Source organism: Sus scrofa, chromosome 14, assembly GCF_054392235.1.
Source record: "Sus scrofa isolate SSC_HxYL_T2T_F1_AM1 chromosome 14, Sscrofa_HxYL_maternal_Yorkshire_Landrace_v2.0, whole genome shotgun sequence".
Classification (NCBI taxonomy): domain Eukaryota; kingdom Metazoa; phylum Chordata; class Mammalia; order Artiodactyla; family Suidae; genus Sus; species Sus scrofa.
The window spans coordinates 44,508,827-44,534,088 of record NC_139396.1 but is presented as its reverse complement, the minus strand read 5'-3'; the positions used below and the strand labels follow the sequence as shown (position 1 = coordinate 44,534,088).

The window sequence follows — 25,262 nt, the reverse complement described above, 5'->3', positions numbered from 1 at the left end:
TGTGATTGCTGCTCAACATGTCTTCTTTGCTAAGAGGAAAACTGAGCCATAGAAATATTGATGAGTCAGAAGCGGGTTACCTCAGGATACCAGTGGAGCCAGGGAGATCTTTCGTAGGTAGTGATTTTTGTGTTGTGCTCTGTTGAGATAATTCATTACCACAGGTTCTGTGTGGATACGGGTCTCACATCTCCTGTCTGATAGGCAGGTTATTGTGGGGTTGTGTGTTGAGTCTGTGTTTATCCTTCTGATGAACCACCAGACCGTTTTCCACAATTTCCCATCCCCAGTAGTATATGAAGGTGGGGGCTTTCACTTCTTCACGTCCTTACCAACACCTGCCCTCCATCCTCTTCGAGTCTTGCCATTGTGGTGGGAGAGAGTGCAAAAGAGGCACAAGTGGAGTCAGCGTGCCCAGGACTTTGGACAGGGCAATGTGCCGTCTGCTGGCTCCACCCGCATCGGAGCCCTTGGGCCCTGACCTCCCCCCCCCCCCCACACACACACACACGAGCCTGAGCGTCTCCATCTCTTTGGGCCCAAGTTTTTTGGGCTCTGCCCTCTCTGCTGAGTTCAGTCTCTAGGTGCTGACCTCTCCTTCCCCACCGCCATGGGGAGGATCTTAAAGCTTGGGGACTGAGCATGCTGAGGGCTGGGCGGAGTGCCTCAGGAAGGCGCCCTTGGGGCCTGGCCATCCCAGTTTGGAATCTGCTTTCTCAGTTTTTTCTACTGCCTCGTGTAGCAAAATTGTTGTTTTCCTCCGCAGGAAACCGATCTTTCTATATTTGATCTTATCGGCTTAGAAAATAAAATGACTCACCATGAGGCAGAGCTGCTGTGTAAGAAGAAGGTGACCCGGAAGCTCTTTGAGGAGCTGTTCACCGCGCCGCCACTGCCATCATCGGGCAGGCCAGTACCCGTCAGGCTGAAGCCCAGCAGGTGTGTGTTGGGAGCATCACTTTCTGTTCACTGGGTAGCCCTGGAAGGGGGGGGGGGAGGTCCTGGCTGGCTATGGGTCATGGGGTCTGGGTGGCCTCCCTGCTTCCTCCTGCCGAAAGGACCCCTGTCCCACAACCCCTCAGGGAGACCTGGGATGATCAGGTTTGAGTTAATGCAAGAACTTGGGCTACAGCTTGTGAAAGAAAGGCTAATTGTTGAATTTGGTGATCTGCCTTTCCTGGAAACTGCCCACATATTCTGGTTTCTGGGATAAACAGCACGTGTGGACAGGGCATTGTGGCCATTCACCCTCCTGAAGAGTGGCCTTTTCTTCATCTTTAAGAAGTGTTGGGGAGTTCCTGTCATGGCTTATTGGTAACGAACCTGACTAGGATCCATAAGGATACGAGTTTGATCCCTGGCCTCGCTCAGCGGGTTAAGGATCCTGCATTGCTGTGAGCTGTGGCATAGGTCACAGACGCAGCTCAGATCCCATGTTGCTTTGACTGTGGTGTAGGCTGGCGGCTGTAGCCCTGATTTGACCCCTAACCTGGAAACTTCCATATGCCGCAGGTGCGGCCTCCAAAAAAAGAAGTATTGGGATTTGGGAGGGTTCTGTATGGGAAGGAGGTCGGGGGTGGGGAGGTCAGGCTGTGTGTCACCTGGTGTGTGGGGCACTTTCCCCTGTCATGGCCAAAGCTGTCTGAGGGCAGAGGGCAGAGGGTGCGTTTGGGGGGCAGTGCTGGGACCTGAGGTCTGGCAGAGGGCTCCACCCCTGACTGCACATAAGGGACATTGAAACAGCGACTTCGCAGGTACCATGAGATTAGGAGGAGCAGAGCACGTTAGATGATGAGCTCTAAACACAGATGATTCAAAATAGGCTAAAAACGCATCGAGCTGGATTCATGCAGAAGTTTATGCTCCAGATAAAAATGAAAAACCAAATTGGTGGGTTTTTTTGTTTGTTTGTTTTTTTGTCTTTTTGCTATTTCTTGGGCTGCTCCCGTGGCATATGGAGGTTCCCAGGCTAGGGGTCAAATCGAAGCTGTAGCCGCCGGCCTACGTCAGAGCCACAGCAACACGGGATCCAAGCCGCATCTGCAACCTACACCACAGCTCACGGCAACGCGCCGGATCGTTAACCCACTGAGCAAGCGCAGGGACCGAACCCGCAACCTCATGGTTCCTAGTTGGATTCGTTAACCACTGCGCCACAACGGGAGCTCCCCAAATTGGTGTTTTAGAGAGAAATGGGCTCTGCAGATGGGCAGCCCGTGCTTTTTGCCTTTTCTCTCTGTAACTTCTCTGGGGCCTTTGATCCACCCGCCCTCACCTCAGCTGCCTGGCTCATGCTTGCAGGAGCCTGCAGCCCTCAGTTAAATACATAGCCAGAGCAACAAAGCCGCAGTGCTCTCGGGGCTGGCTCAGCCTCATTTAGTGGCTTTCTGCTGGCTGTTTCCACCTATTGTATTGCACACAGTTTTGGAGAATAGAGAATTCCTGCCAATACGGTTTTCCAGGCAAAAGTGATATGAAGAGTATGTTGCCTTGGGGTAAATTCAGACAGCCGCAGTCATGGTCTGGCTCCCCTTGTACATTTGTGCCCCCTGTTGCCTGTGAGGTGCCATTACCACCTCTGCCATTCCTGTCCATTTCCTGTAGTGCCTTGTATTTGATTGGTGCAAGTTGACTTTTCACCCCACTTTACTCTCATTTGAAGAGGTAGTGTAACGGACTTACTGTGTTGGATGTGGTTTTTTTTGGTCCACATTGACGGGAACTAATAAATTAAAATCCTGTTGCCCCTGATTCACCCAGGCAAAGGGTTGACGTGCTGCTTGTGTGCTAGCACCTCCCCGGTGACCCTGTGATCTGCGCTGCCTGCCCCAATAGTTAGAAACTGTACCTGGGGGTGAGGACCCCTGGCTGCCCCCCAGGGCGGCCCTGTGTCTCAGCAGTGCCCCTCTCTTCCTGCCCGCACACCCGGACGTCTAGGTTGTTTCAGCCTGTGCAGTACGGCCAGAAGCCCGAGGGGCGCACCGTGGCTTTCCCCAGCGCACACCCGCCCCGGATGGCCGCCTCTGCCACAGCCACTGCTGCTCCCCAGGGCCACGTACGTGGACGGCCGCCAATTGCCACGTTCTCTGCAAATCCCGATGCAAAAGGTATGGCTCTCAATGGGAGTGCGCGCAGCGTCACAGAGGGTTTTGTGAAGGAAGTTGCTCGCACTTTCCCTGGCCCCATGGGGACGTGTAACCATTCCTCCCAGCAGGAGTGGGACCGTCCACGCTGGCTCTGCCCAAGAGACCATGTGTAGTTCTCACATGAGGTTTAGGCCTTTTTATGTCTGTGAACTGAGGTTTTCCCTGAAGCAGACATTCCATTCCTAGTCGAGTCAGTGTTGACGTGACGTGGAGGACGTAACTCGGCAGGGACGTTCTCTTGTGTGTGGGAAAGTGCATGTCAGAGTCCCTTAGGAGACTTCTGAGGAAGTCTGCTTCTGTGTGTTATGCCATCATTTCAGCGTAACCCGATGATGACTGTGAAGGAAGCTAGGGTTAAATGGCAGAAAAGGTAATAAAAGCAGTATTCCAACCTGGTCACCAGGGTCCTCAGTGTCCTGCCCGCTGTGTTTTTCTGAGGTCTCGGTCAGTGTCCCAAGTGTTTGTTGTAGGAGCTCTTGGAGCATTTGGGGGGCCAGCGCTGCCTGCCCTCGAGTGTGGTCAGGATGTTTGAAAGGGTGGACTTCCAACACTCACTCCAGAAGCGGGCCATGCCATGCATCGGACTGGTGAACTCCAAGTGAAAATAGTAAACAACATTTAAAAAATTAGATTTCTGTCACCCTATAGACACCACTCCCCTTCTTAGAGAGGGCCTCTCACTTGAAAGGCCGTATGACATAATGTTTGTTTTATTTCTTAAAATTCGGGTTTGATACTGCATTTTATTGAGAACCTCTAACAGCTTTGCACAAACCAACCTTATTGATTGCAGCGGCAGCAGCCCCGTTTCAGACCTCTCAGGCCTCCAGCGGTGCTCCGAGACACCAGCCCGCCTCGACCTTCAGCACAGCACCTAGCCCAGCCCATCCTGCGAAACTGCGGGCCCCGGGCCCGCCCCCGCCCCAGCCCCAGGCCCCCTCGCACCCGGCCGGGCAGAGTGCGCTGCCTCAGGGGCTGGTGCTCACCTCGCAGGCCCAGGCGCGCCTGCCTAGTAAGTGGCCTCGCCTCTCCCGGTTCTGCCACCTCTTTGCACAAGGACATTGTGTTCAGATGAGCGGCGTGTGAAGAGCCTTGCTGTCCACTCCCTTTGTCTCCCCAACCCTGTGTCCGGTGCTGCCTTTCGCCATGCTGTCGTTTCCAGCCCTAAATCTCCAGGGGGGGCTCCACTCCAGGGCCAGAGTCCAGGCTCCTGTCCTTTCTCTGTTCTTTTTCCTGACCCTGACCGTCAGCTCTGCTTCCCTTCCGTGCTCGTGCCCTGCTGCCGTGTGCCAAGGGTGGCACTTCTTAGGGAGCTGAGGGTTCGTCCCATCAGCCGAGGGCCACTCAGACGGCAAAGGGCAATACAGCGATAGCCACTTGAACTAGGGTTCAGTTTCTAAAAAACATGACTTCTTTTTAATCTCTCACTTGTTGCCAAATTTAAACCTGGGACTAAGGATTGCTCAAGTGGATGTTTTGTAGTAAGTCACTAACTAAACCATCGAAACCTTGTTACATTTTTTTTAAACAACTTTTTCCCGTGAGCAGTGAGTGCGATTAGCACTTCCAATCTTCCACGTACTTCTGTTCCTTCTGCTGTAGGCATGGTCCTTACTGAAACTGTTCTGGGCCGCACCCTTTCTCATAGCTCCCTGGAGCGCTTGACCTGTTGTGTTGGGCCCTTTCTTGGAAGGCTGGAGAGAGAAGTAGTGTCACAAGGAGATGCTGAGTTCAGGCTGGGTTCCTCTCGGGACAGCCTCTCCTCTGTGCCAGCAAATACAGAACACGTATCCTAGTTCATGGCCCCCAGGAGGAAAGCCCTTGCATGTGTCTCTTTTTTACTGCCTGGAGGAGGAGTTCCGTGGGTTTCCTTTAGGGGAGCATGAGGGGGCCAGGCTGCCTCCATTTCTCCTGGACAAAGGAAGGCTCAAGGGAGAGTCACATTCTGTGCACAGATCTCTGCAGCTCCTTTTCCATTTCCCCTTCTTTGTTGACGGTTTCTGTGGGCAAGTTATCCTTGGATGTTCTTCTAGTCTTTTGCTAACTGTTTTCTTCATGGTATCACTAATAATTCTGGCATGAATTTTCATGGGAGGAACATTTAGACTCGAATATCAACCATTGGATTAGAAGAAAACAAAAACAAACCTTTAAACCTGTTACTCAGTTATAGCCCAAAGGTAGCGGCCTTTTTTTTTTTTTTTTTTTTTTTTTTTTTTTTGCTTATTTTAGGGCGTACCGGCGGCGGCATGTGGAAGTTCCCAGGCTAGGGGTGAATCAGAGCTGCAGCTGCCGGCCTACACCACAGCCACAGCAATACCAGATCTGAGCCGTGTCTGCGACTCACACCATAGCTCATGGCAACGCCAGATCCTTAACCCACTGGGTGAGGCCAGGGATCAAACCCTCAACCTCATGGATCCTAGTCATGTTTGTTACTGCTGAGCCACAAAGGGAACTCCAAAGGTAGTGCATTTTTGAATTAGGTGCATATAACTCCATCTGAGTTATGTTTTTAAACAAAATGTTTTAAGCAATGTTAAGTTTCTCATTTCTTCACAAAATTATAGTCCTACAATCTAGCTCAAATTAGCGTGAAATCTTATATTGGAAAGTGTGATGTATTTATGTACTTAAATACGGTCCCAGATTTTGAAACGGGTATGGGTGTAATTGAAGCTAGTTATCTATTTTATCTGTAATGATAAAATCTTCTCTATCTCTGCAAGCTAAATTGGACACGGTCTTTTTCACATTTTCAAGGGAAAGAGGTTGATATGAGAGTTTCAAAGTGTTATTACCAATACATTTCTGCTATTTTGATGTTTGCTACTTTTTTATTGTTTTGGAAAGGAAAGCAGAATGTTCCTTAATGGTTTGAATAAGTACATTAATACCTGATAATCTAAAATTTCTGCCAGTTATGATTAAGTTGACTATTAAAACTCAATGCTTTTTCCTTCTCTCTTAAAATGTTTTTTGAAAATATTAGAGAGCGATACCTAATAAATGTTTCTGTGACACATCAGTTTACTGCAGACGGTCATTCTATGTGACAGGTGATCGTCAGTCTAGCGATTGCAACCTTTTCCCTACAGTTCTAATGCCCTTTTCCTCTGCCTTTCCGCAGGTGGAGAGGTAGTTAAAATAGCCCAGCTGGCTTCCCTTGCTGGCCCGCCGAGTCGAGTCGCCCAGCCAGAGACCCCTGTGACCCTGCAGTTCCAGGGGAACAAGTTCACCTTGTCCCATAGCCAGCTCCGGCAGCTCACAGCTGGCCAGCCCCTGCAGCTGCAAGGTAAAAGCTAGCTGACAGTGACATCAAGTGAGGAGTTTATTTATTTATTTTTTTGTCTTTTTGCCATTTCTTGGGCCGCTCCCACAGCATATGGAGGTTCCCAGGCTAGGGGTCTAATTGGAGCTGTAGCTGCCAGCCTACGCCAGGGCCACAGCAACACCAGATCCAAGCTGCATCTGCGACCTACACCACAGCTCACGGCAACGCCAGATCCTTAACCCACTGAGCAAGGACAGGGATGAAACCCGCAACCTCATGGTTCCTAGTCGGATTTGTTAACCACTGCACCACAACAGGAACTCCAAGTGAGGAGTTTAAACGCGCACCCCGCCTGTCTCCCCCTGCAGCTGTGACCTTGGCCCTTTTAAGTGCAGACGCTTTACTTGTAAATGGCCTTAGCCTTGTCTCGTAGGTGTTTTAGAGGACTAGTGTGAGAACGTAAATCACCTGGTAGCATGGCGCTTGATTCATGTAAAATAGAGGGGAGTCATTTTCTAAAAATAAAGTCTGCTCCTGGAACAAAGTTCCCTATTTTAAAAAATCAGAATAGAAATATTTGCTCCTTTTTAATTTTAGTGTGAGATAAATAGTACTCAAAATGCCGAAGGACTAGCAATTTAGGTAGAGAGAAGCTGTTTTCTTTTATATACAGATTTTAAAACTCCTAGACGAAAGCCTCTCAGGCCTTTGGCTGAGAGTGGTGTGTTTGTGTAGTAACTGCTTCTCGAAGGACACGAGGGGATGTGGTTTGAGCAGGATGGTAGAATTCATCCTGAGTGACTCAGCTGAAGGTTAGAAGCCAAAGTGGTCTCCATAGCAGCCTGGGCTGGTCCCCTCCCCCAGGCAGTCCCCACACGTGCCCTTCATGGCTCTTAAGGGGGCAAAGGTGCATTGTCAGCCAGATATGGCCTTAGCAGAATGAGGGTCCCCTGCAGCAAAGAAATGGTTTGATTTGGCTTAATCCCATGCAGGGGCAAGGCCATCAGTTAACATTTCTGGTGGACTCAGTTGTTGGGTTTTTTTTTTGTCTTTTTAGGGCCGCATCCACGGCACATGGAGGTTCCCAGGCTGTGGGTCAAATTGGAGCTACAGCTGCCGGCCTTCGCCACAGCCGCAGCAACACCAGATCCTTAACCCACTGAGCGAGGCCAGGAATTGAACCCACATCCTCATGTATCCTAGTCGGTAACCACCGAGCCATGAAGGGAACTCCCCTGGACTCTAGTTTTTAGAGAGCACAATTCCAGAGTAAAAGGCATTGGAAAGACTTAATCACACAAAAGGTTGAAAACAGCAGACTCCTTTAACAGTGGCCATAGAGTCACAGCATTTAGGCTAAAAAACAAGTTTGTTTCTATTTCTCCATTCAGCTTGACCAGTTTGCGGGCTTCAGTGCCCCTGGGAGCTGGGACCTTCCCACCTGTGACTGGCCTGGGCCTCCAGCAGACATGACAGACCCTTAGCTGAGTACCTGTATTACTTACAGTCAGGCATTTTCTTGACAGTAAGCAAAGTGCCTTTGTTCCTTAAGAGTTTTCACTCGTGTGTGAGTTATTTTCATTTTTCTCCAGTGGAGTTTGCATTGCCTTGGAGCAAATTAGGTTTTGGATTATCAGTTTATCCTTTGTTTCTGTACGTCTGGAAGTGAGTGAAGCCTGTGGGTGAAGGGCCCGTGTGCTTATGACTGACACCCCTGTACCTATGATTGCAGGCAGCGTTCTCCAGATTGTGTCTGCGCCTGGCCAGTCCTACCTGCGACCTCCAGGCCCCGTGGTGATGCAGACTGTGTCTCAGGCGGGTGCCCTGAATGCCCTTGGAAGCAAGCCCCCAGCCGGCGGCCCAGGCCCCACACCCGTGACCCCGCCAGGTAGAGTGCTGTGAGCAGAAAGGAGGTTTGGTTTGAAACCTCTTTCTGACTTTGCCTCTGAGGCAGCTGGAAGGTGTCTCTGGACTTCCATGGTGCCTCGAAACCTGAAAGTCCCATTTGTGGCCGCCTCTGATTTCCAGTGGCTCGTGTCACCTTGGTTTCTTCTCTCTTCTTCTCAAAGGTCTTGGTTGAATACAACCAGCCTCCTCTTACTTTAGATGTCTGTTTTGATTTTGCTTTGACAACAGACTTGGAATCATGAGAAATTTTGCTTGTTAATGTTATAGAAGGGAATGTGCTGGAAGGTCTCCTTGGACAGGTCATGGAGCAGGGTTTGGACCTTCCCTGCCTTCCGATGGGTGCCCCTCACCCATCCCACAGCTGCCTCCCCAGGGCTTTGCTGTCTCCAGACACACCCATCCTCTTGTGGTGCTTGCCGAGGAGCCCACACATGGGGCCACGGGGTCCGTGTGTGGGAGCAGCTGGGACCTCTCCCAGCCAGAGTCCCTAGGCCCTGTCTCATCTGAGATGCAGCTGAGGCGGGGCCTCTGCACCCACTCCCCTTGGGCTCTGGCGGTGGGCTGGGTGCTGACAGGGCCCTGACACACGGCCCTACTTGCAAATTGGTTTTGCTTCAGTTTTTCTCCCTCCCAGAACCCACTGCTGTCCCCCCTCCACAGAGGGTGATGAGTCCTGCTCTGTGGGCCCCAGGTTCTTGAGCCTGACAGCAGGCCAACCACTGGGTCTAGTCACCTCACTCCTTTCTTGTCACTGCCCTAAAGAGGCCCCTTTTGGTCGTCAGTGCTTCCAGCAGTCCTTTGTGCAGAAGTTTCTCTCAGGACAGGTGACACAGCTCAGCTGATGGGAGCAGGCTGTGGGGGTCCTGGGCCCCTCTGTCCTGGTCTACGGGGCAGTGCTGACTCCCTACCCTCAGGTACACAGGGTGGCCGCTGCTAGGATGCTGGGCCATGTGCTGCTGCTCGGGCACCATGGCAGGGAGGGGACCAAGGTGTAGGCCCGCACTGAGCATTGGCCCAAGGAGGGAAACAGACTGCCATGCTCAGCTCAGATCGTGGCCGAGAGCAAGCACGTGTCGCGGGGAGTTGTGAATGGTTTAGACACAAGCCTGCACGTTCCAGAAACGAGCTAGTGAAAGATGGCAATGTTCTGGAGAGTGTGCCAGGGAAGGGGTTTGTGTCCCAGCCCTTTGTTTTTGCATTTGCAGTGGCTGTGCCTGGCCGAGTGGCAGTCAGTCCCCTGGCTGCAGGAGAACCTGGAGTGGCCTCCAAGCCAGCCTCCCCCGTCGCCGGGCCAACCCAGGTATGGTGCTGCACACCCCAGTGGGCACCACGCCCCACACACTCATTCGGAAGATGTTTTCAGAAGCTGCTTGTTACAGGGGCTGGTTGTGACCTTTAGCCACTTCTGTGAGGTGTCATCAACTTCCTTGTCATCAGAAATGCACTCCCTCGCTAAATTATAGAATTTTGATTTTCTCCGCCTTGTTTCCTGTCACTGTTTCCTGGGGACCAGGCCCCTCGTGTCTAAGAGTGCCCTGTGGCTGGTCATTGTGCAGAGGGACCCATTGGGCTTGGTAAGGCCAGTAACTGGGCATGTTGGTTCTCAGTAACTGTTTTCACCCCTGTTTTTGCTAAAGGAGGAAAAGACTAGACTTATGAAAGAGCGGCTGGACCAGATTTACTTTGTCAATGAACGGCGCTGCTCCCGCGCACCCATCTATGGCAGAGACTTGTTGGGGGTTTGTTCCCTGATGGGCAGAGAGCACATGCCGTGGCTCAGGGCTTCTGAGAGCAGCACTGGAAAGGTGACAGGCCCCGTGAGCCAGTTCATATCACCTTCGAAAAGTCAGAGGGACCTGATTTTGACGCTGACTCAACGCCAAGAATCCCTCCAGGATGTTATCAACAGGTGAGAGGGCCTGGGACTGACTGTCATTGTATTTTAAGCGTTTTTTACTCACCCTCTTCACTGTGTTGCAGCCCAGCCTCTGTGTTCATCTTGTTCCTCCCTCCACTCTCTCCTGAGCTGTCTCCTGGAAGTCTCTTTGGGGTCTTCCAGGCTCCTAGGTGCCAGAAGGTCCCCCTCTCTGCCCTCCAGAAGTGTGCCCTGCCCTGTAGGCCAGGCCCCTGCCCCGCAGGCATGGGCCTGGGAGGGCTCTGGATGGCCGTGGGCAGGCCTGTGTGTGCTGACTTGGGGTGTGGGCAACAGATCTTTGTGTTGTTGACAGTCTTTTTTTTTTTTTCTTTTTTTTTTTTTGCTGTTTACAAAAAACAGCTTATAGACATTCCCAAGCTAGGGGCTGAATTGGAGCTGCAGCTTCCACTAAGCTTGTGGCAACACCAGATACTTAACCCACTGAGCAGGACCAGGGATTGAACCCGTGTCCTCATGGATACTAGTTGGGCTCATTTCCCCCGAGCAACCATGGAAATGCCTATATTTTGTTCTTTTTTTTTTTTTTTTTTCTAGGTTATATTTTTATTTGTTTATTTTTTTGTTCAAAATCAGATGTTTATTGTAGCATTATTTAGATACTTTTATTTTCTTAATGGGTCATCATTTAGGCTACTAGTCTGTTTTTTGTTTTTGGTTTTTTTTTTTTAATTTCCCCAATGCATTTTTTTTTTTCTACTGTACATCATGGTGACCCAGTTACATATACATTATACATTCTTTTTTCTTACATTATCATGCTCATTCATAAGTGACCAGACATAGTTCCCAGTGCATTTTGTTCTTTTAAAAGAGTATTTTATTTTAAAAAACCCACACAGGTGATTTAATGTTGCACGATGAGAAATGTGTTTGAGAGTTGAATTCAGGGAGTTTCTGTTGTGGCCCAGCTAGTATCCATGGAGGATGTGGATTTGATCCTTGGCCTTGCTCAGTGGGTCCGGTGTTGCCATAAGCTGAGGCATAGGTCGCAAACATGGCTTGGATCCGGCATTGCCATGGCTGTGGCGTAGGCTGGCAGCTGCAGCTCTGATTTGACTCCTAGCCTGGAAACTTCCATGTGCCACAGGAACAGCACAAAAAGACCAAAGAAAAAGAGTTGAACTTGTGAGTTCCCTTATGGTGCATTGGGTTAAGGATCCAGCATTGTCACTGCTGCAGTGCATGCAGGTTCCAACCCTGGGAATTGCCACATGCCACAGGGTGGGGGGAAGTTGAACTCAGAAGCAGGCTTTTCGAGAGAAAACACAAGTCCATATATTTCGGGGGCACAGCAGTCTTTCTGTCCCTCCTCTGCCATCTGTAGGGTATTGGCCCCACTGCATTTTCCTTTGTTGCTTTGGCCTCATTTCTAGGTGCAGCCTGAAAATGTCCTCTCTCCCTTGTGTCTGCCTTGCTGAGTGGTGGTCCCCATGGTTAGTCCATGGGCATGGTGAGAAACCAGGCAGACCCAGGGATGTGCTCCAGGTCTCAGATCAGGGGGAGCAGTATTGGGGAAGATAGGACTGGCAGTGGCTCCCTCGCAGCTCTTTCCTGTGCGCTCTGTGTACCTGTGCACTCCTCTTGCTTCAGGTGCCTGTTTGTCCTTTTGTTCTTCCTCCTCTAACATTACAGGTAACTTTTTAAAGCATAGACTATTTCTTTTCTCTTTTTTTGGCCACAGCATGCAGTGGCTTTGTTGTGGGTTCTCAGTTCCCAGACCAGGGATTGAACCTGGACCACAGCAGTGAAACTGCAGAGTCCTAACCACTGGATCACAAGGGAACTCCCAAAACATAGGCTATTTCTTATAGCCATTTTGGGATCACAGCACAATTGAGGGGAAGGTACAGAGATTTCCCCGTGTAAACACAGCCTTCCCTTCCATCAACACCCCCACCAGAGTAGGGAACTGGTTACGTTTGATGAACCTATGCTGTCACTCAGAGTCCACAGTTTACAGGAGGGTTCACTCCTGGTGTTGGATGTGCTGTGGGCTTGCACAGATGTATAGCGAGTGATGTATTGGCCATCATAGGATCCTTTAGGTTTTTTTGTTGGTGGTGTGGTGGGCTGGGTTTTGTTTGTTTGTTTGTTTGTTTTTGCTTTTCAGGGCTGCACTCTTGGCATATGGAGGTTCCCAGGCTAGGGGTCATATCAGAACTATAGCTGCCGGCCTACACCACAACAACTCGGAATCTGAGCCACGTCTGTGACCTGTACCACAACTCATGGGAACACCAGATCCTTTAACCCACTGAGCAAAGCCAGGAATGGAACCTATGTCCTAATGGATGCTAGTCAGGTTCATTAACCACTGAGCCACAACAGGAATGCCAAGATCCTTTAGTTTGACTGCTCTAGCCCCCCCACCCCCTCGCCCTGTTCTCTGACTGTTCACTCTTCTCTCCCCACCTAAAGCCTGGCAACCACTCATCTTTTTAGTGTGTCTTGAGCTTTGCTTTTCCAGCATTCCAGAATGTTGGAGTTATACAGTAGGTGGCCTTTTCAGATTGGCTTCTTTCACTTGGGGGTGTGCATTTAAGGTTCCTCCATGTCTTTTCATGGCTTGACAGTGCATTTCTTTTTAATGCTGAATAAGAGTCCACTGTCTGCAAGCACCACAGTTTGTTTTTCCATTTGCCTACTGAAGGACAACATGGTGCTTCTGAGTTTTGGCAATTAAGAATAAAGCTGCCGTAAACATCCCTGTGTGGGCTTTTGTGTGGACATAGTTTTAAACTCATTTGGGTGAATACCAGGGACTGTGATTGCTAGATCATATGGTAAGAGAATGTTTCATTTTGTTAGAAACTGCTAAACCATCTTCCAAAGCAGCTGTACAGTTTTGCATCACACCAGTAACGAATGAGAGTTCCTGTTGCTCCCCGTCCCCGCCAGCAGTTGGCTTTGTCAGTGGTTGGGATTTGGGCCATTTTGATCAATGTGTAGTGGGATCTCATTTTTTAAATTTGCATTTCCCTGATGACGTATGTGTTGCATATCTTTTCATGTGCTTATTTGCCATCTGTATGTCTTTGCTCACATGTCAAAGTCTTTTAAAGTCTTTGGCTCTTTTTGTTTTTTTTGGGTTTTTTTGGTCTTTTTAGGGCCACATCCATGGCACACGGAGCTTCCCAGGCTGGAGGTTGAATCGGAGCTGTAGCTGCGAGCCTACACCATAACCACAGCAGTGCGGGATCCAGGCTGCGACTGTGACCTACACCACAGCTCACAGCAACACCGGATCCTTAACCCATTAAGCAGGGCCAGGGGTCGAACCTGTGTCCTCATGGATGCTAGTCAAATTAGTTTCTGCTGAGACATGACAGGAACTCCATCTTTGGCTCATTTTTAAAACAAGTTGTTTTCTTATTGTTGCATTTTAAGAATTATTTTTATGTTTTAAGAGTTCCCTTTGTGGCTCAGTTGTTAATGAACCCATCTAGTATCCATGAGGACTCAAGTTTGATCCCTGGCCTCATTCAGTGGGTGAAGGATCCTGTGTTGCCGTGAGCTGTGGTGTAGGTCACAGATATGGCTTGGGTCCCAAGTTGCCGTGGCTGTGGCATAGGCTGGCAGCTCCAATTCAGCCCCTAGCCTGGGAACCTCAATATGCTGTGGGTGCGGCCCTAAAAAGACAAATGACCAAAAAAAAAAAAAAAAAAACAAAAACAAAAAAAAATCTTCTGTTTATTTTAGATGACATTTCTTCAGCAGATAAGTCTTTTGCAGATGTTTTCTCCTAGCTTGTGGGTTGTCTCTTTTTTCTCCTGACATTGTTTTTTATAGAGCAAATATTTTATTTATTTATTTTTTGTCTTTTTGCCTTTTCTAGGGCCGCTCCCGTGGCATATGGAGGTTCCCAGGCTAGGGGTCCAACCGGAGCCACAGCCACCGGCCTACACCAGAGCCACAGCAACTCGGGATCCGAGCTACGTCTGCAACCCACACCACAGCTCATGGCAACGCCAGATCCTCAACCCACTGATCAAGGCCAGGGATGGAACTCGTAACCTCATGGTTCCTAGTCGGATTTGTTAACCACTGAGCCACAACAGGAACTCCTATAGAGCAAATATTTTAAATTTTAAGCTTATTAAATCTTTCATGAATTGTGCTTTTGTCATATCTGAAAAATCATTGCCAAACCCAAGATCATCTACGTTTTCTCCTGTCATCTTCAAGGGGGTGAAAATTTTACATTTCCATCTGTGATCCATTTTGAGTTAATTTTTGTGAAGGAAATGTGTCTTTGTCTAGATTCATCTTGTACTCACCTATTTTTAAAATCTTTTGTCATAGAAAATTTTCATACATTTAAAGTAGAATGATACAATGAATCCCAGTGTAGCCATTGCCTGTTTTCAACAGTTATTAACCCCTGGCCATTTTGACTTGTCTGTGCCCCTTGCTTCCCCTAAGCACAAAATATTTTGAAAGAAAATTCCTGACAGATATGTCCTCTATAAGATTTTTCTATGCCCTGAAAGGTAAGGACTCTTTTTAAGAACAGTTACTCCCTAAAAAAAAAAAAAAGGAAGGAGTTCCCATCATGGCTTAGCGGAAACGAATCTGATTAGTATCCCTGAGAATGCAGGTTTGATCCCTGGCCTTCTCAGTGGGTTAAGGATTGGGCGTTGCCATGAGCTGTGGTGTAGGTCGCAGACACAGCTCGGATCCCACATTGCTGTGGCTTTGTGTAGGCCAGCAACTACAGCTCCGATTCAACCCCCAGCCTGGGAACTTCCATATGCCACAAGTGCAGTCCTAAAACAAAACAGAACAAAACACAATCACAAATACTATCATCACATCTAAAAATATGAATTTTGTAGTAACATCAAATGCCTACTCAGTAGTCACATTTCTTTTTTTTCTTTTCTTTTTCTTTTTTGTCTTTTTGCCTTTTCTGGGGCCACTCCCACGGCATATGAAGGTTCCCAGGCTAGGGGTCTGATCGAAGCTGTAGCCAGCGGCCTACGCCAGAGCCACAGCAACACCAGATCCGAGCTGCATCTGCGACCTACACCACAGCTCACGGCAACGCCGGATCCTTAACCCACTGATCAAGGCCAGGGATCGAACCCACAACCTCATGGTTCCTAGTCAGATTCATTAACCACTGAGCTACGATGAGATCTCCAGTCTTCACATTTCTGATTATTTCATAAGTAATTTTAAAAGTTCAAAACAGAATCACAAAAAGTAGATACATAGCAATTAATTCATGCCTGTTATGTGTCTTTTAACACATAGGTTCTCTTTCTCCTCTTTTTTCCCTTTTCAATTTAATTGTTGTGGAAACCTGGTGATTTGCTGTATAGAATTTCCCACAATCTGGATTTGCTGACTAATGATTCCTGGTGGTATAATTTAACATGTTGCTGTGTTTCCCATATTGTGTATAAACTGTTAGATCCAGAGGCTCGATCGACTTCAGATATATTTGTTTTTTGGGTTTTTTGTTTGTTTCTTTCTTTTGCAAGAATAGGTGATATTATGTACAGCCATTAGGAAGAACTTAATGTCTAGGTGTCTCTTTTAGATTCATTTTTTGGTGTGTGGATGTCTAGCTCTAGCACTCTTGGTTGAAAAGACTATCTTTGATCCCTTGTCTTTGCTTTTTAGTGAAATGTCAGTTGACTGTATTTATGAGACTCTGTTTCTGGGCTGCATGTTCTGTTCCATTGATCTGTTTGTTCTCCCACCAACACCACACTGTCTTGCTTACTGTAGTTTTATAGTGGGTCTTGAAGTCAAGTAGCACCAGTCCTCCAGCATTTTTTTTGTTTGTTGTTGTGTTGGCCCTTCTGGTCTCTTGCTCTTCTCCATGTAAACTTTAGATTCAGTTTGTCCATATCTATAACTGACTGGGATTGCATTGAATGTCTCAGTCAAGTTGGGAAAAGCTGGCATCTTGACAATATTGGAGCTTCCTCTCCATAAACAATGGAATAATCTCTCCATTTATTTAGTCCTTCTTTGATTTCATTGGTCAGAGCTTTGGCCATAAACAGCTTTTTAGCTTGCCCACAGTTGGTGGCAAGTCATGCAGGCCCAGCTCATGCTAACTCCCAGAGGGAGGGCTTTTCTGGAGCATGTGGGGCCTGGAGGTTGGGAGGTGAGTGTCAGGTTGTCTGTAATGGCTCACCTGATTTGTCAAAGGGCTGCTCTCTGCAGGGCCTCCTCCTCCCAAGTCTGGCTCCCTCTGGGTGGCACAGTGGCTGAGGCAGCTTCAGGGTTCATATTCTCCTCTAGATGGTCCAGGAGACAGAGCAATTGTGCCCCAGAATTCCCATCCAAAGGCAGGGCTGCGCACGACTGGGGCATTCCCACACCTGCTCCTGTGGTCAGGGGTGCCCTAGGCTGCTCTTTGGGGTCTGGGCAGACTTCACTGGCCAGGACTGGTCAACCCTTTCCCGTAGTTGCTGTGAGTGTGGTCCAGCAGCCACGTCACCCAGTGATAACGGGTTAGGCACCTTGGCTTCTCCAGCAACTCCAGATTCCAGATGGCTGTGCCCTGCTCCTCCTCAAGTCTTCGCTGCCTGCCACAGACGTGTTGTTTGATGGAGACTCCTAGGGGGCTGCCTCTGACTTGTGTGCTTTCTGCTCCTCAGGGTGGTGTGTGTGATCCCCCCAGTGGTGGCTGCGCCCCCACGCTTGTGGGTGGCGAGGCCACCCTCCCTCTACAGCCACAAGATGCGGCTCTTCAGGCATGGCCTGCAGGAGCACACCGCGCCCTACGCCCAGCAGCTGCAGCAGATGACAGCCCTGCGCTCGCTGCAGTTCCCCGAGCTGAGACTGGTCCAGTTCGACTCAGGTACGAAGAGAAGGGTCATTTGCCCTGTGGACTGTGTCAGATTGACCTTCTGGGTCATGAGCCGCTCTTGACGTTGTTCTTTCACAGGGAAGCTGGAAGCCTTGGCCGTCTTACTCCAGAAGCTGAGGTCTGAGGGACGCCGCGTGCTGATTTTGTCACAGATGGTTCTTATGTTAGACATTTTAGAGATGTTCTTGAATTTCCATTATCTCACCTATATACGAATTGATGAAAATGCCAACAGTGAACAACGGCAGGTAGGAAAGAATTAGTTTACTGTTCATGATTCAGTTGCATTAACTCTATGTATTTATTTATTCATTTTCTTTTTATTGCTGCACCTGAGGCACATGAAAGTTCCCGGGGTCAAACTGGAGCTGCAGCTGCTGGCCTATACCACAGTCACAGCAACGCCAGATCCGAGCCACATCTGCAGCCCACACCACAGCTCACAGCAACACTGGATCCTTAATCCACTGAGTGAGGCCAGGGATTGGACCCACATCCTCATGGATGCTAGTCCGGTTCATTACCACTGAGCCACAATGGGAACTCTTGTGTTAAAACTTCAATTGCCGGTTTCTAACCTAGTTTCTCAGGTCTGTCAGCCCCTTCTAGACAAAGGGAAGAGCTTCTCGATGTCTTTGGGCTACATCCAGCCTTTGAGATTTTTTTTCCTAAGTACAGTTGGCTGGTTATCTCAGAACCAGAATTGGGTGACCTGCAGTCATTATAGGAGGTAGCCATGTGAAAATGTGAACGCTCTTCAGACTGATTTACAGTTCAGGAAAAGCAGGTGAAAACAGTATCCCCGTTTTTACTTGTCAAGTTAGCTAAGGACATCTTGTTTGCATCTGGCACCACAGGACAGGTGTTCTTGTGCACTGCTGGTTGGGGTGCAAATTAGTACAACTTTCTAGAATGCCAGTCGACAGTACAGGCTGTGAACCTTAAAAATGGAGATACGCTTGATCTAGTAATTCTGTATCTCAGGCTCTCTCCTTTGGCAGCACCACCACACTTCCTAAAGATTGATGTCCGCAGTTGGTGACTGTAGAAATGTCTATAATGACTCCTCCTATCAGGAGCGAAGTCAGTGTCCAGGAGTAGAGTGGGTGACAGTTGTCTGTGTGCCACAGGGTGTGGCACTGCCATGCACACAAGCCATCCCCAGCATTCCATGGGATGAACTAGGAAGCCGTCTTCCATGATGTCCCAGCATGGGTTTTAGGATTGTGGCAGATGTCCCCGAGGGCAGACGAACCGCTGGGCTGTGGACCATAGGCTGTTTCCCATGCCGAGAAGGCCTAGAGGGAATACAGCACAGTCACAGGGAACAAGTCTTCTTGTAGCGATGTAGCATGCTGTAGAGTTTTTTCCTGAAGGAAGAGGGCTGGTCACCCATTCAGGCCTGGCTCACACCGGCCGTGGGAGTGAGGCTGTTTCAGCGGCGGCCCTGAGCAGGATGGGGGCTGCCCCTCCTGCCCCTCAGCCTTACTCCAGGGGCTTTTGCTGTAAAGTGCCTGGCATTGCCTGGGGGTACATGAAAGCGCACACGTCCCTCCCCAGGGAGACTCTGTTTTCTTGTGGGGCCTACGCGTTGAGCCAACAGTACATGTCACATGGGTCCGGTCTCTTCCTTTTGGGGGGTAGTGACCAGCAGTGATCAGACAGCGTAGGGATGTTCCATGGTCAGTGGTCAGCCGGCACGAGAGGCCAGAGTGAAATGCCAAGCGCTGGTATGGCCTCATCCCGGACCACGTGTTAAAGGAGACGTGGACGGAATGGTTTTGCTGTGGAATGATAGCATCATAGCAGAACATGGAAGGGCTCCCCACGTTCATCTCCTAACTCCTGTTGCATCTCCCATAGGAGCTGATGAGGAGTTTCAACAGAGACCGGCGGATTTTCTGCGCCCTTCTCTCCACCCACAGCCGCACCACGGGGGTGAGCCTGGTGGAAGCGGACGCGGTGGTGTTCTATGACAATGACCTCAATCCCGTCATGGACGCCAAGGCACAGGAGTGGTGTGACAGGATCGGGAGGCGCAGGGACGTGCACATATACAGGTGAGGCGGGGTGGGGCGGCACGGTGGCCCTCACATCAGCCTCCTCCCACACTCTGCTTGCTCTTCCTTCAGGCAGACTTAGGTGCTGCTGTTCATCTCCTCTGTTCCAGCAGCATTTGCATTTGCATGAGGTGCAGTCTAGTGACTGGGCTGTGTTGCTGAGACACGCTGACTGCCCTTCCCACATGTACTGGTTCTATTTCTTCTAGTGCACCTGAGCCAAAAAAGGTGTTTTAGGTTGTTTCCAGTATTATCACATATAAATTTCTAATATTATTTACTATTATCAATTTGTAGATTGACTGTTGAAATAATTTCAAACTTGTAAGTGGCCAAACATATGCAGCGAGGAACATGGCGAAGGCTCTAGCGTGTGTCCTCAAGCTTGGGGGGAGCGTTTACTGTGCCGAGTGTGGCCTGCGCTCCGTGTGAGAGACGCTGTCTCCTCATCCCGTGCCCTATGTGTGCTGAGCATGTGATGTGCCCCCTCTCAGCTACTCCTGCCACCCCTGGGAGGCATCCCTGCAGGAGGGTGCCCCTGGGAGCTGGCCTGGGACTGGAACCCCAGTCTACCTGTGTAACCCCTCAGTTTTCATCAAGACATAGTAATCCGTACACTGTATGTATTTATGTATTTATTTATTTTTGCTTTTTAAAAATTTTTTTAGGGCCGCACCCACAACATATGGAAGTTTTCAGGCTAGGGGTTGAATTGGAGCTGCAGCTGCCAGCCTGCACCACAGCCACAGCAATGCTGGATCCCAGGCCCACTTAGCAAGGTCAGGGATCCAACCTGCATCCTTATAGATGCTAGTTGGATTTGTTTCCACTCGGCCACAATGGGAACTCCCTGTACACTGTATTTAAATAGCTTTATTGCCTTTCTTTTGCTTGTAAGTGAATACTTAAAATATTCTTGTTCATTGAAAAAAAAAAAAGAAGGGAAGCATATAGAAAAAACTTAAGTATCCTGGCCGGATGACAGTTAAAACTGTTTTGGTGCCTGTTTTTCCAGACACTTCCCTGATTTTTAATTTGTTTGTGCCAGCAGTCTTATTTTGTAATCCTGTTTTCTTATAACAATATACTATGAATGTATTTCCATGCTAGTAAATATGAATTTGGCGCCTTGTTTATATTGAATGACTGTTTCATCATATAATCCCTTATCATTGGCCATTTAGCAGTTAAGTAGCTAGAAATGGGGAAAATATTTTATTCTCAGCAGCCATCCGTAAGCACCTAGGAATGCTCTTAGCAGTCAAGATGCAGAGTGTGTAAGAACTGTAGGAGTTCTCTGACGGCCTACAGCTTAACCACAGGGTGTTATCACTGCTCTGGTATAGGTTCCATCCCTGGCTCCATAACTTTAACATGCTGTGGGTACAGCCAAAAAAAAAAAAAAATAAGTGGAGTGTGACGCTGTGAAAGGGCAGGAGATGAGAGATGTCTCAAGCAGGATGCTGTGCTGTGTTCTTGGACAGCAAGACCTGGCTCAGAAAACTGTTAGGTTCCCTTGAGACGATAACACAGTTTAACGTAGCTGTGTAACGAGAGCCCTAGTTATGGGTGTGGGAGTGGTTGGCGCAAAGCAGGAGCCAGGTATGGCTTGGCCCTGAGCTGCACCACCTGGACACAGGCTGGTTTGGGGACGTCTTGCAGAACACTGTCAGTGGGGAGCCAACTGCCGTTGTGCGGTGATGCCACAGGCAAGTGCGGGCCAGTCTGTCCACACTGAAGGCTGGAGGAGACCTGGAGGCCCAAGGGGGGCCACAGGCAGCAGACCTGGGTGGCGTGGGTGCCGGCAGGAGAGGGGACAGTGACTGTGGAGGCCTCTGGCCAGCACACAAAGGAAGGACTCAGTATAGAGCGTGGCCGATAAGCTACTGTCTTGCCAGTGGCCTGGGTGCCTCGGCTCTCATGCTGTCCTTGTGCTTCCAAGTGACTTAGTTGCGTGTGTGCATGTGTCTGTGTTGTGTTTGTAGGCTTGTGAGTGGAAATTCCATTGAAGAGAAATTGTTGAAAAATGGAACCAAAGATTTGATCCGAGAAGTGGCTGCTCAGGGAAACGACTACTCCATGGCGTTCCTCACTCAGGTAGGTCCCTGTGTCACGTCTGACGCCTCGGGAGGGAGGGTTATTGCCAGTGACCCATCCTGTGTGTTTAGCGGCGTGGATGGGGTGCCACCAACAGCTTCCCTGATTCAGAGGTCTCGAGTTTAAGGATACTCATTTCTGTTTCCAGCGGACAATCCAGGAGCTGTTTGAGGTTTACTCACCCATGGATGATGCTGGCTTCCCAGTAAAAGCCGAGGAGTTTGTTGTCCTTTCTCAGGAACCTTCTGTCACAGAAACCATTGCACCCAAAATTGCAAGACCCTTCATAGAGGTAAGGGCTCCTGCCCGTCTACCCACCCACGTGGGAGCCCTCTGACCCAGGCGGGGGGACAGTAGCAGAAAGAACATCAGCCGCCTCACCAAACCTCCTTGTGCTGGTTCCCTGTTGAAGTGATGGTGCTTCAGGTTTATAAGATTACACGAAGTCCCAGCCTTTCGCATTTATGTCTTGGGCTCTGGCAATTTCAAGATCGCTCATTTGGCTCTCTCTCGTGCTGCTGCTTTCGGGTGGTGCTGCTGTGCAGGCATGTCACAGACCCACCTGTCAGGGCCACTTTGCTTCCCTCCCCAAGGCCCCACTCACATCCTGCCTCTTGGAGGGGGTTTGACTGCAGGAAGCCTCCTCTTCCAGTTTTGGAAATTAACTGTACACTTACTGGGAAGTAGTAATGCATGTGGTAAAACCTGTAAGAACTTATAATGAAAGGAAGTCTCCTACCCTAGGCCCTCACTTCCCTGTTCAGACATCCATTGCCTGCCATTTCCCACACTTTCTCCCAGGAGTTGTCTCTGTGTGTCACTTGCTCTGTGTACGTCTTCCAGCTCTTTCTGTGTCAGGAGGGCCAGATAGATCTATCCTCTTGTTTTGAAAACAGGTGATAGATACATTAGGTTGTTTTAAAAAAAGAAACCTCAATGTGAGAAAAAGTATGTATATGTATGACTGGGTCATTTTGTTGTACAGCAGAAATTGACAGAACATTGTAAATCAACTATATTAAAAAACAACAACAACAGCCCTCCAACAGCATAGAATGATAGGAGAGAAGTAGTGCATATCTCTTCCAGATGTAACCCTTCAACCACTGTTAAAAAGCTTACATGGATCCTGGAAGAAAATGTGGGAGTTCCTATCATGGCGCAGTCGTTAACGAATCCGACTAGGAACCATGAGTTTGCGGGTTCGATCCCTGCCCTTGCTCAGTGGGTTGACGATCCGGCATTGCCGTGAGCTGTGGTGTAGGCTGCAGACGCGGCTCGGGTCCCGAGTTGCTGTGGCTCTGGTGTAGGCCGGCGGCTACAGCACCAGTTCGACCCCTAGCCTGGGAACCTCCATATGCCGCAGGAGCAGCCCAAGAAATAGCAAAAAGACAGGAAAAAAAAAAAAAAAGAAAGAAAATGTGAAGTGTGTGAAGATGTGTGTTTGAGGAACATGGGTGCATTACAACCTGGCTGTCTTTTCTTAGTGTCTTGGAGACGTGGGTACAGCATGGTATTTCAGCACAGAGTCTTTGAAACATCTCAGTTGAACATCTTATTGTGTGTCAGGCGCTGTTCTAGGCAGTAGGACTGTAATGTTGAGAAAAAGATAGAAATCTTACTCTCCACAAGGTTTAGTTCTAGGAAAGGGGGGGATGACAAAGCAGCAAGCAAGTGAAACATGTTTCCTCCTTGTGGAGGTGGCATGATGTGCATGTCCAGGAGCAGTGTTGTGGGCAGTGGACAGCTCCTCCGAGTTTAGACAGCAGGATCACGTGTGGCATGGGGACAGGGTAATGGGGCCTTGCCCGGGCACAGGGTGTTTAGGACAGCTGTCTGGCTCCTTGCCAACACTGGACCAGGGGCCAGTCAAGAGGTGCCGGCATGGGGGGCTGTGTTATAGCATCTCCGGTTGAGTTTGCAGTTTGCTGGTGAACTCGTGTGTTCACGGGCAGCGTGGGGACTTCTTTACGAGCTGCTTATTCACGTCCTCTTCCTGTTTGTTTTGAACTGTGTTGTCTCTTTCTTAGTGGCTTGTTGGTGTTCTGGGTGCATGGCCTTCGAGGGGTGCGTGTAACACTCTGAGGTCTATCTTCAGTGAGCAGAGACTCTTGGTCCTTGTGCCGCTCAGTGGACCGTCCATGTCACGTGGCTGGTGCTTTTGTGCTTTGCTGAGAGAGGTTCTCCTTTATTTTCTTCTAGATGTTTCAGTATTTTATTCTTCATACTCAGATGTATATAACCTGTATATCATGTGAGGTGGAATATTAAACTTTGCAGATCTTTCCCAGTTGCGCTGAGGAGAGGTTTCATCCTCTAGGCTGCATAGTCACCCCGGATGTGTGCCTGCGTCGGCCAGCCCTGAGCAGGTGGGGGCTCTGGGCTTGAATTTGTCTTTCTTGAGCTATTGCACCTGTCCATCATCATCCACAGCACTTTTCCTGGTGGCTTGGTTTCTGTTTTCACCACAGACCATGGCTTGTGTCTTCTGCACCATGAAGAATTGTTGTGGTCGCTTAGGACCTGTGGTGGGATGGTGGATGTCAGGTGTGGATTGAACCAGATGCCCTTTGCTGCTTGGTTCTGTGTCTGGAAGCCTTGCACGCGTGTCAGTGTGTGTGCTGTGGCTCTTCCCAGGGCTGCTCATTTTTCCCTGTCCCCTCAAGGTTATAGTTGTAGGTGGACAAGGGGTCCCAGGACATATCACCATCAGAGGGAGACACGATGTACAGTGTAGACGTGTAGTCTGCGAAGTGCGGCTCCTTTCAGAACCCCTGCATTAACATTTCCAAAGTGTATCAAAGTAACCTACTCCAAGCATGCATTTCCCACAGGCCCTCAAGAGTATTGAGTATCTGGAGGAAGATGCACAGAAACCCTTCGAGGAGGCAGTGCCTGAGGTCTCAGATTCGGACAGTTCCAGGTGGAATGAGGAGCCTTCACAGCTGGAGGAGTTGGCTGACTTCATGGGCCAGGTTCAGGCTTTTCTCTTCTGGGTTTTCAACCTTTTTTGGCGGGGGGGCCTCACTCATGGCATGTGGAAGTTCCTGGGCCAGGGATTGAACCCACGCCACAGTTGCCACCTGCAGCATAACTGCAGCAATGAGCCACCGAGCCACAAGAGAACTGATTTCCTACTTAAATTTTTTTCTTTATACCTAAATATTTTAAACGTATGACCCTTCTATGAACATATGTTTTTTCATTTTGACCAAGAACAACCTATGTTTTGATATAAGTATTGGTGGGCAGTTGTATATGGAACTAAACCCTTATAAACCTTCTACTAACCTTATTCAAAAACTACATTTTTGAAACAGCTTACACCAATTGAAAAATATGCTTTGAATTACCTGGAATTATTTCATACTTCCATTGATCAAGAAAAGGAGAGAAATAGTGAGGTAAGAGAATGAACTTTTGACCCTCCTAATATCTGAGACTCTCAGATTTTTCATTGTTAAATTTGGTTTGAAGTGTGACTTGCCTAGAATTAAAGGAATAAAACCAAACTTTACTCGTATACAACCTCATTGGAAATGGAAAGTCTCAGAAAACCTGGGTGTGCAGTTGTCCTTGGTTTTAAGGCAGCTCAATGCTTGATTGGGAGGGGACAAAAAGAGGGGTTGGGAACGGGCGGACCAGGGGCTTCTTCATCTCAGTGCTGGGGTTGGGGCAGCAGTGGGAACAGCTGGTCTTCCTCCAGGGTGCCGTGCTGTCTGCAGTCCAGGAATGGGAGGCTCGAAATGCCCGGATGCTGCGTGAGCAGGAGGCCCGGGAGCTGCGGGAGCAGGAGCAGGAGCAGCTCCTCACCTACACCCGGGAGGACGCCTACAATGCGGTACATGCCCCTGTGCACACAGCTCCCAAACCCCTACCTTGTGCACACAGCGCCCGGTGCACACAGCCCCCACCCATTCACACAGCCCGGCTCCGGGGTCTAAAGGAGCCTTTATGGTAGAGAACACTTGGTTAGAGGTTTCGGCCACTTCCTGCTGGCTTTTCCCTGAAC

At 49.2% G+C, this 25,262-nt stretch overlaps 1 protein-coding gene and 1 non-coding gene across 51 annotated transcripts in view; both read left to right on the top strand.

Moving 5' to 3' along the window:
• Positions 1 to 25,262, top strand: part of EP400 (E1A binding protein p400) — a 106,740-nt gene that overhangs the window by 54,929 nt on the left and 26,549 nt on the right. For 35 of the 50 annotated variants that reach the window (XM_084993440.1, XM_005670520.4, XM_084993434.1 and 32 more), the window contains 15 exons: positions 767 to 939; positions 2,938 to 3,107; positions 3,940 to 4,158; positions 6,277 to 6,441; positions 8,153 to 8,308; positions 9,534 to 9,628; positions 9,966 to 10,237; positions 16,882 to 17,084; positions 17,172 to 17,341; positions 18,957 to 19,153; positions 21,139 to 21,250; positions 21,399 to 21,542; positions 24,085 to 24,225; positions 24,571 to 24,654; positions 24,957 to 25,091. In XM_084993440.1, coding sequence (XP_084849566.1) covers positions 767 to 939; positions 2,938 to 3,107; positions 3,940 to 4,158; positions 6,277 to 6,441; positions 8,153 to 8,308; positions 9,534 to 9,628; positions 9,966 to 10,237; positions 16,882 to 17,084; positions 17,172 to 17,341; positions 18,957 to 19,153; positions 21,139 to 21,250; positions 21,399 to 21,542; positions 24,085 to 24,225; positions 24,571 to 24,654; positions 24,957 to 25,091 — 2,436 coding nt within the window. The remainder of the gene's footprint in view (positions 1 to 766; positions 940 to 2,937; positions 3,108 to 3,939; positions 4,159 to 6,276; positions 6,442 to 8,152; positions 8,309 to 9,533; positions 9,629 to 9,965; positions 10,238 to 16,881; positions 17,085 to 17,171; positions 17,342 to 18,956; positions 19,154 to 21,138; positions 21,251 to 21,398; positions 21,543 to 24,084; positions 24,226 to 24,570; positions 24,655 to 24,956; positions 25,092 to 25,262) is intronic. The other 15 variants (XM_084993449.1, XM_084993446.1, XM_084993442.1 and 12 more) reach the window with 1 other exon arrangement.
• Positions 18,568 to 18,697, top strand: LOC146396522 (small nucleolar RNA SNORA49). The gene has a single exon (XR_014828617.1). It is a non-coding gene; the product is annotated as a small nucleolar RNA SNORA49 (small nucleolar RNA).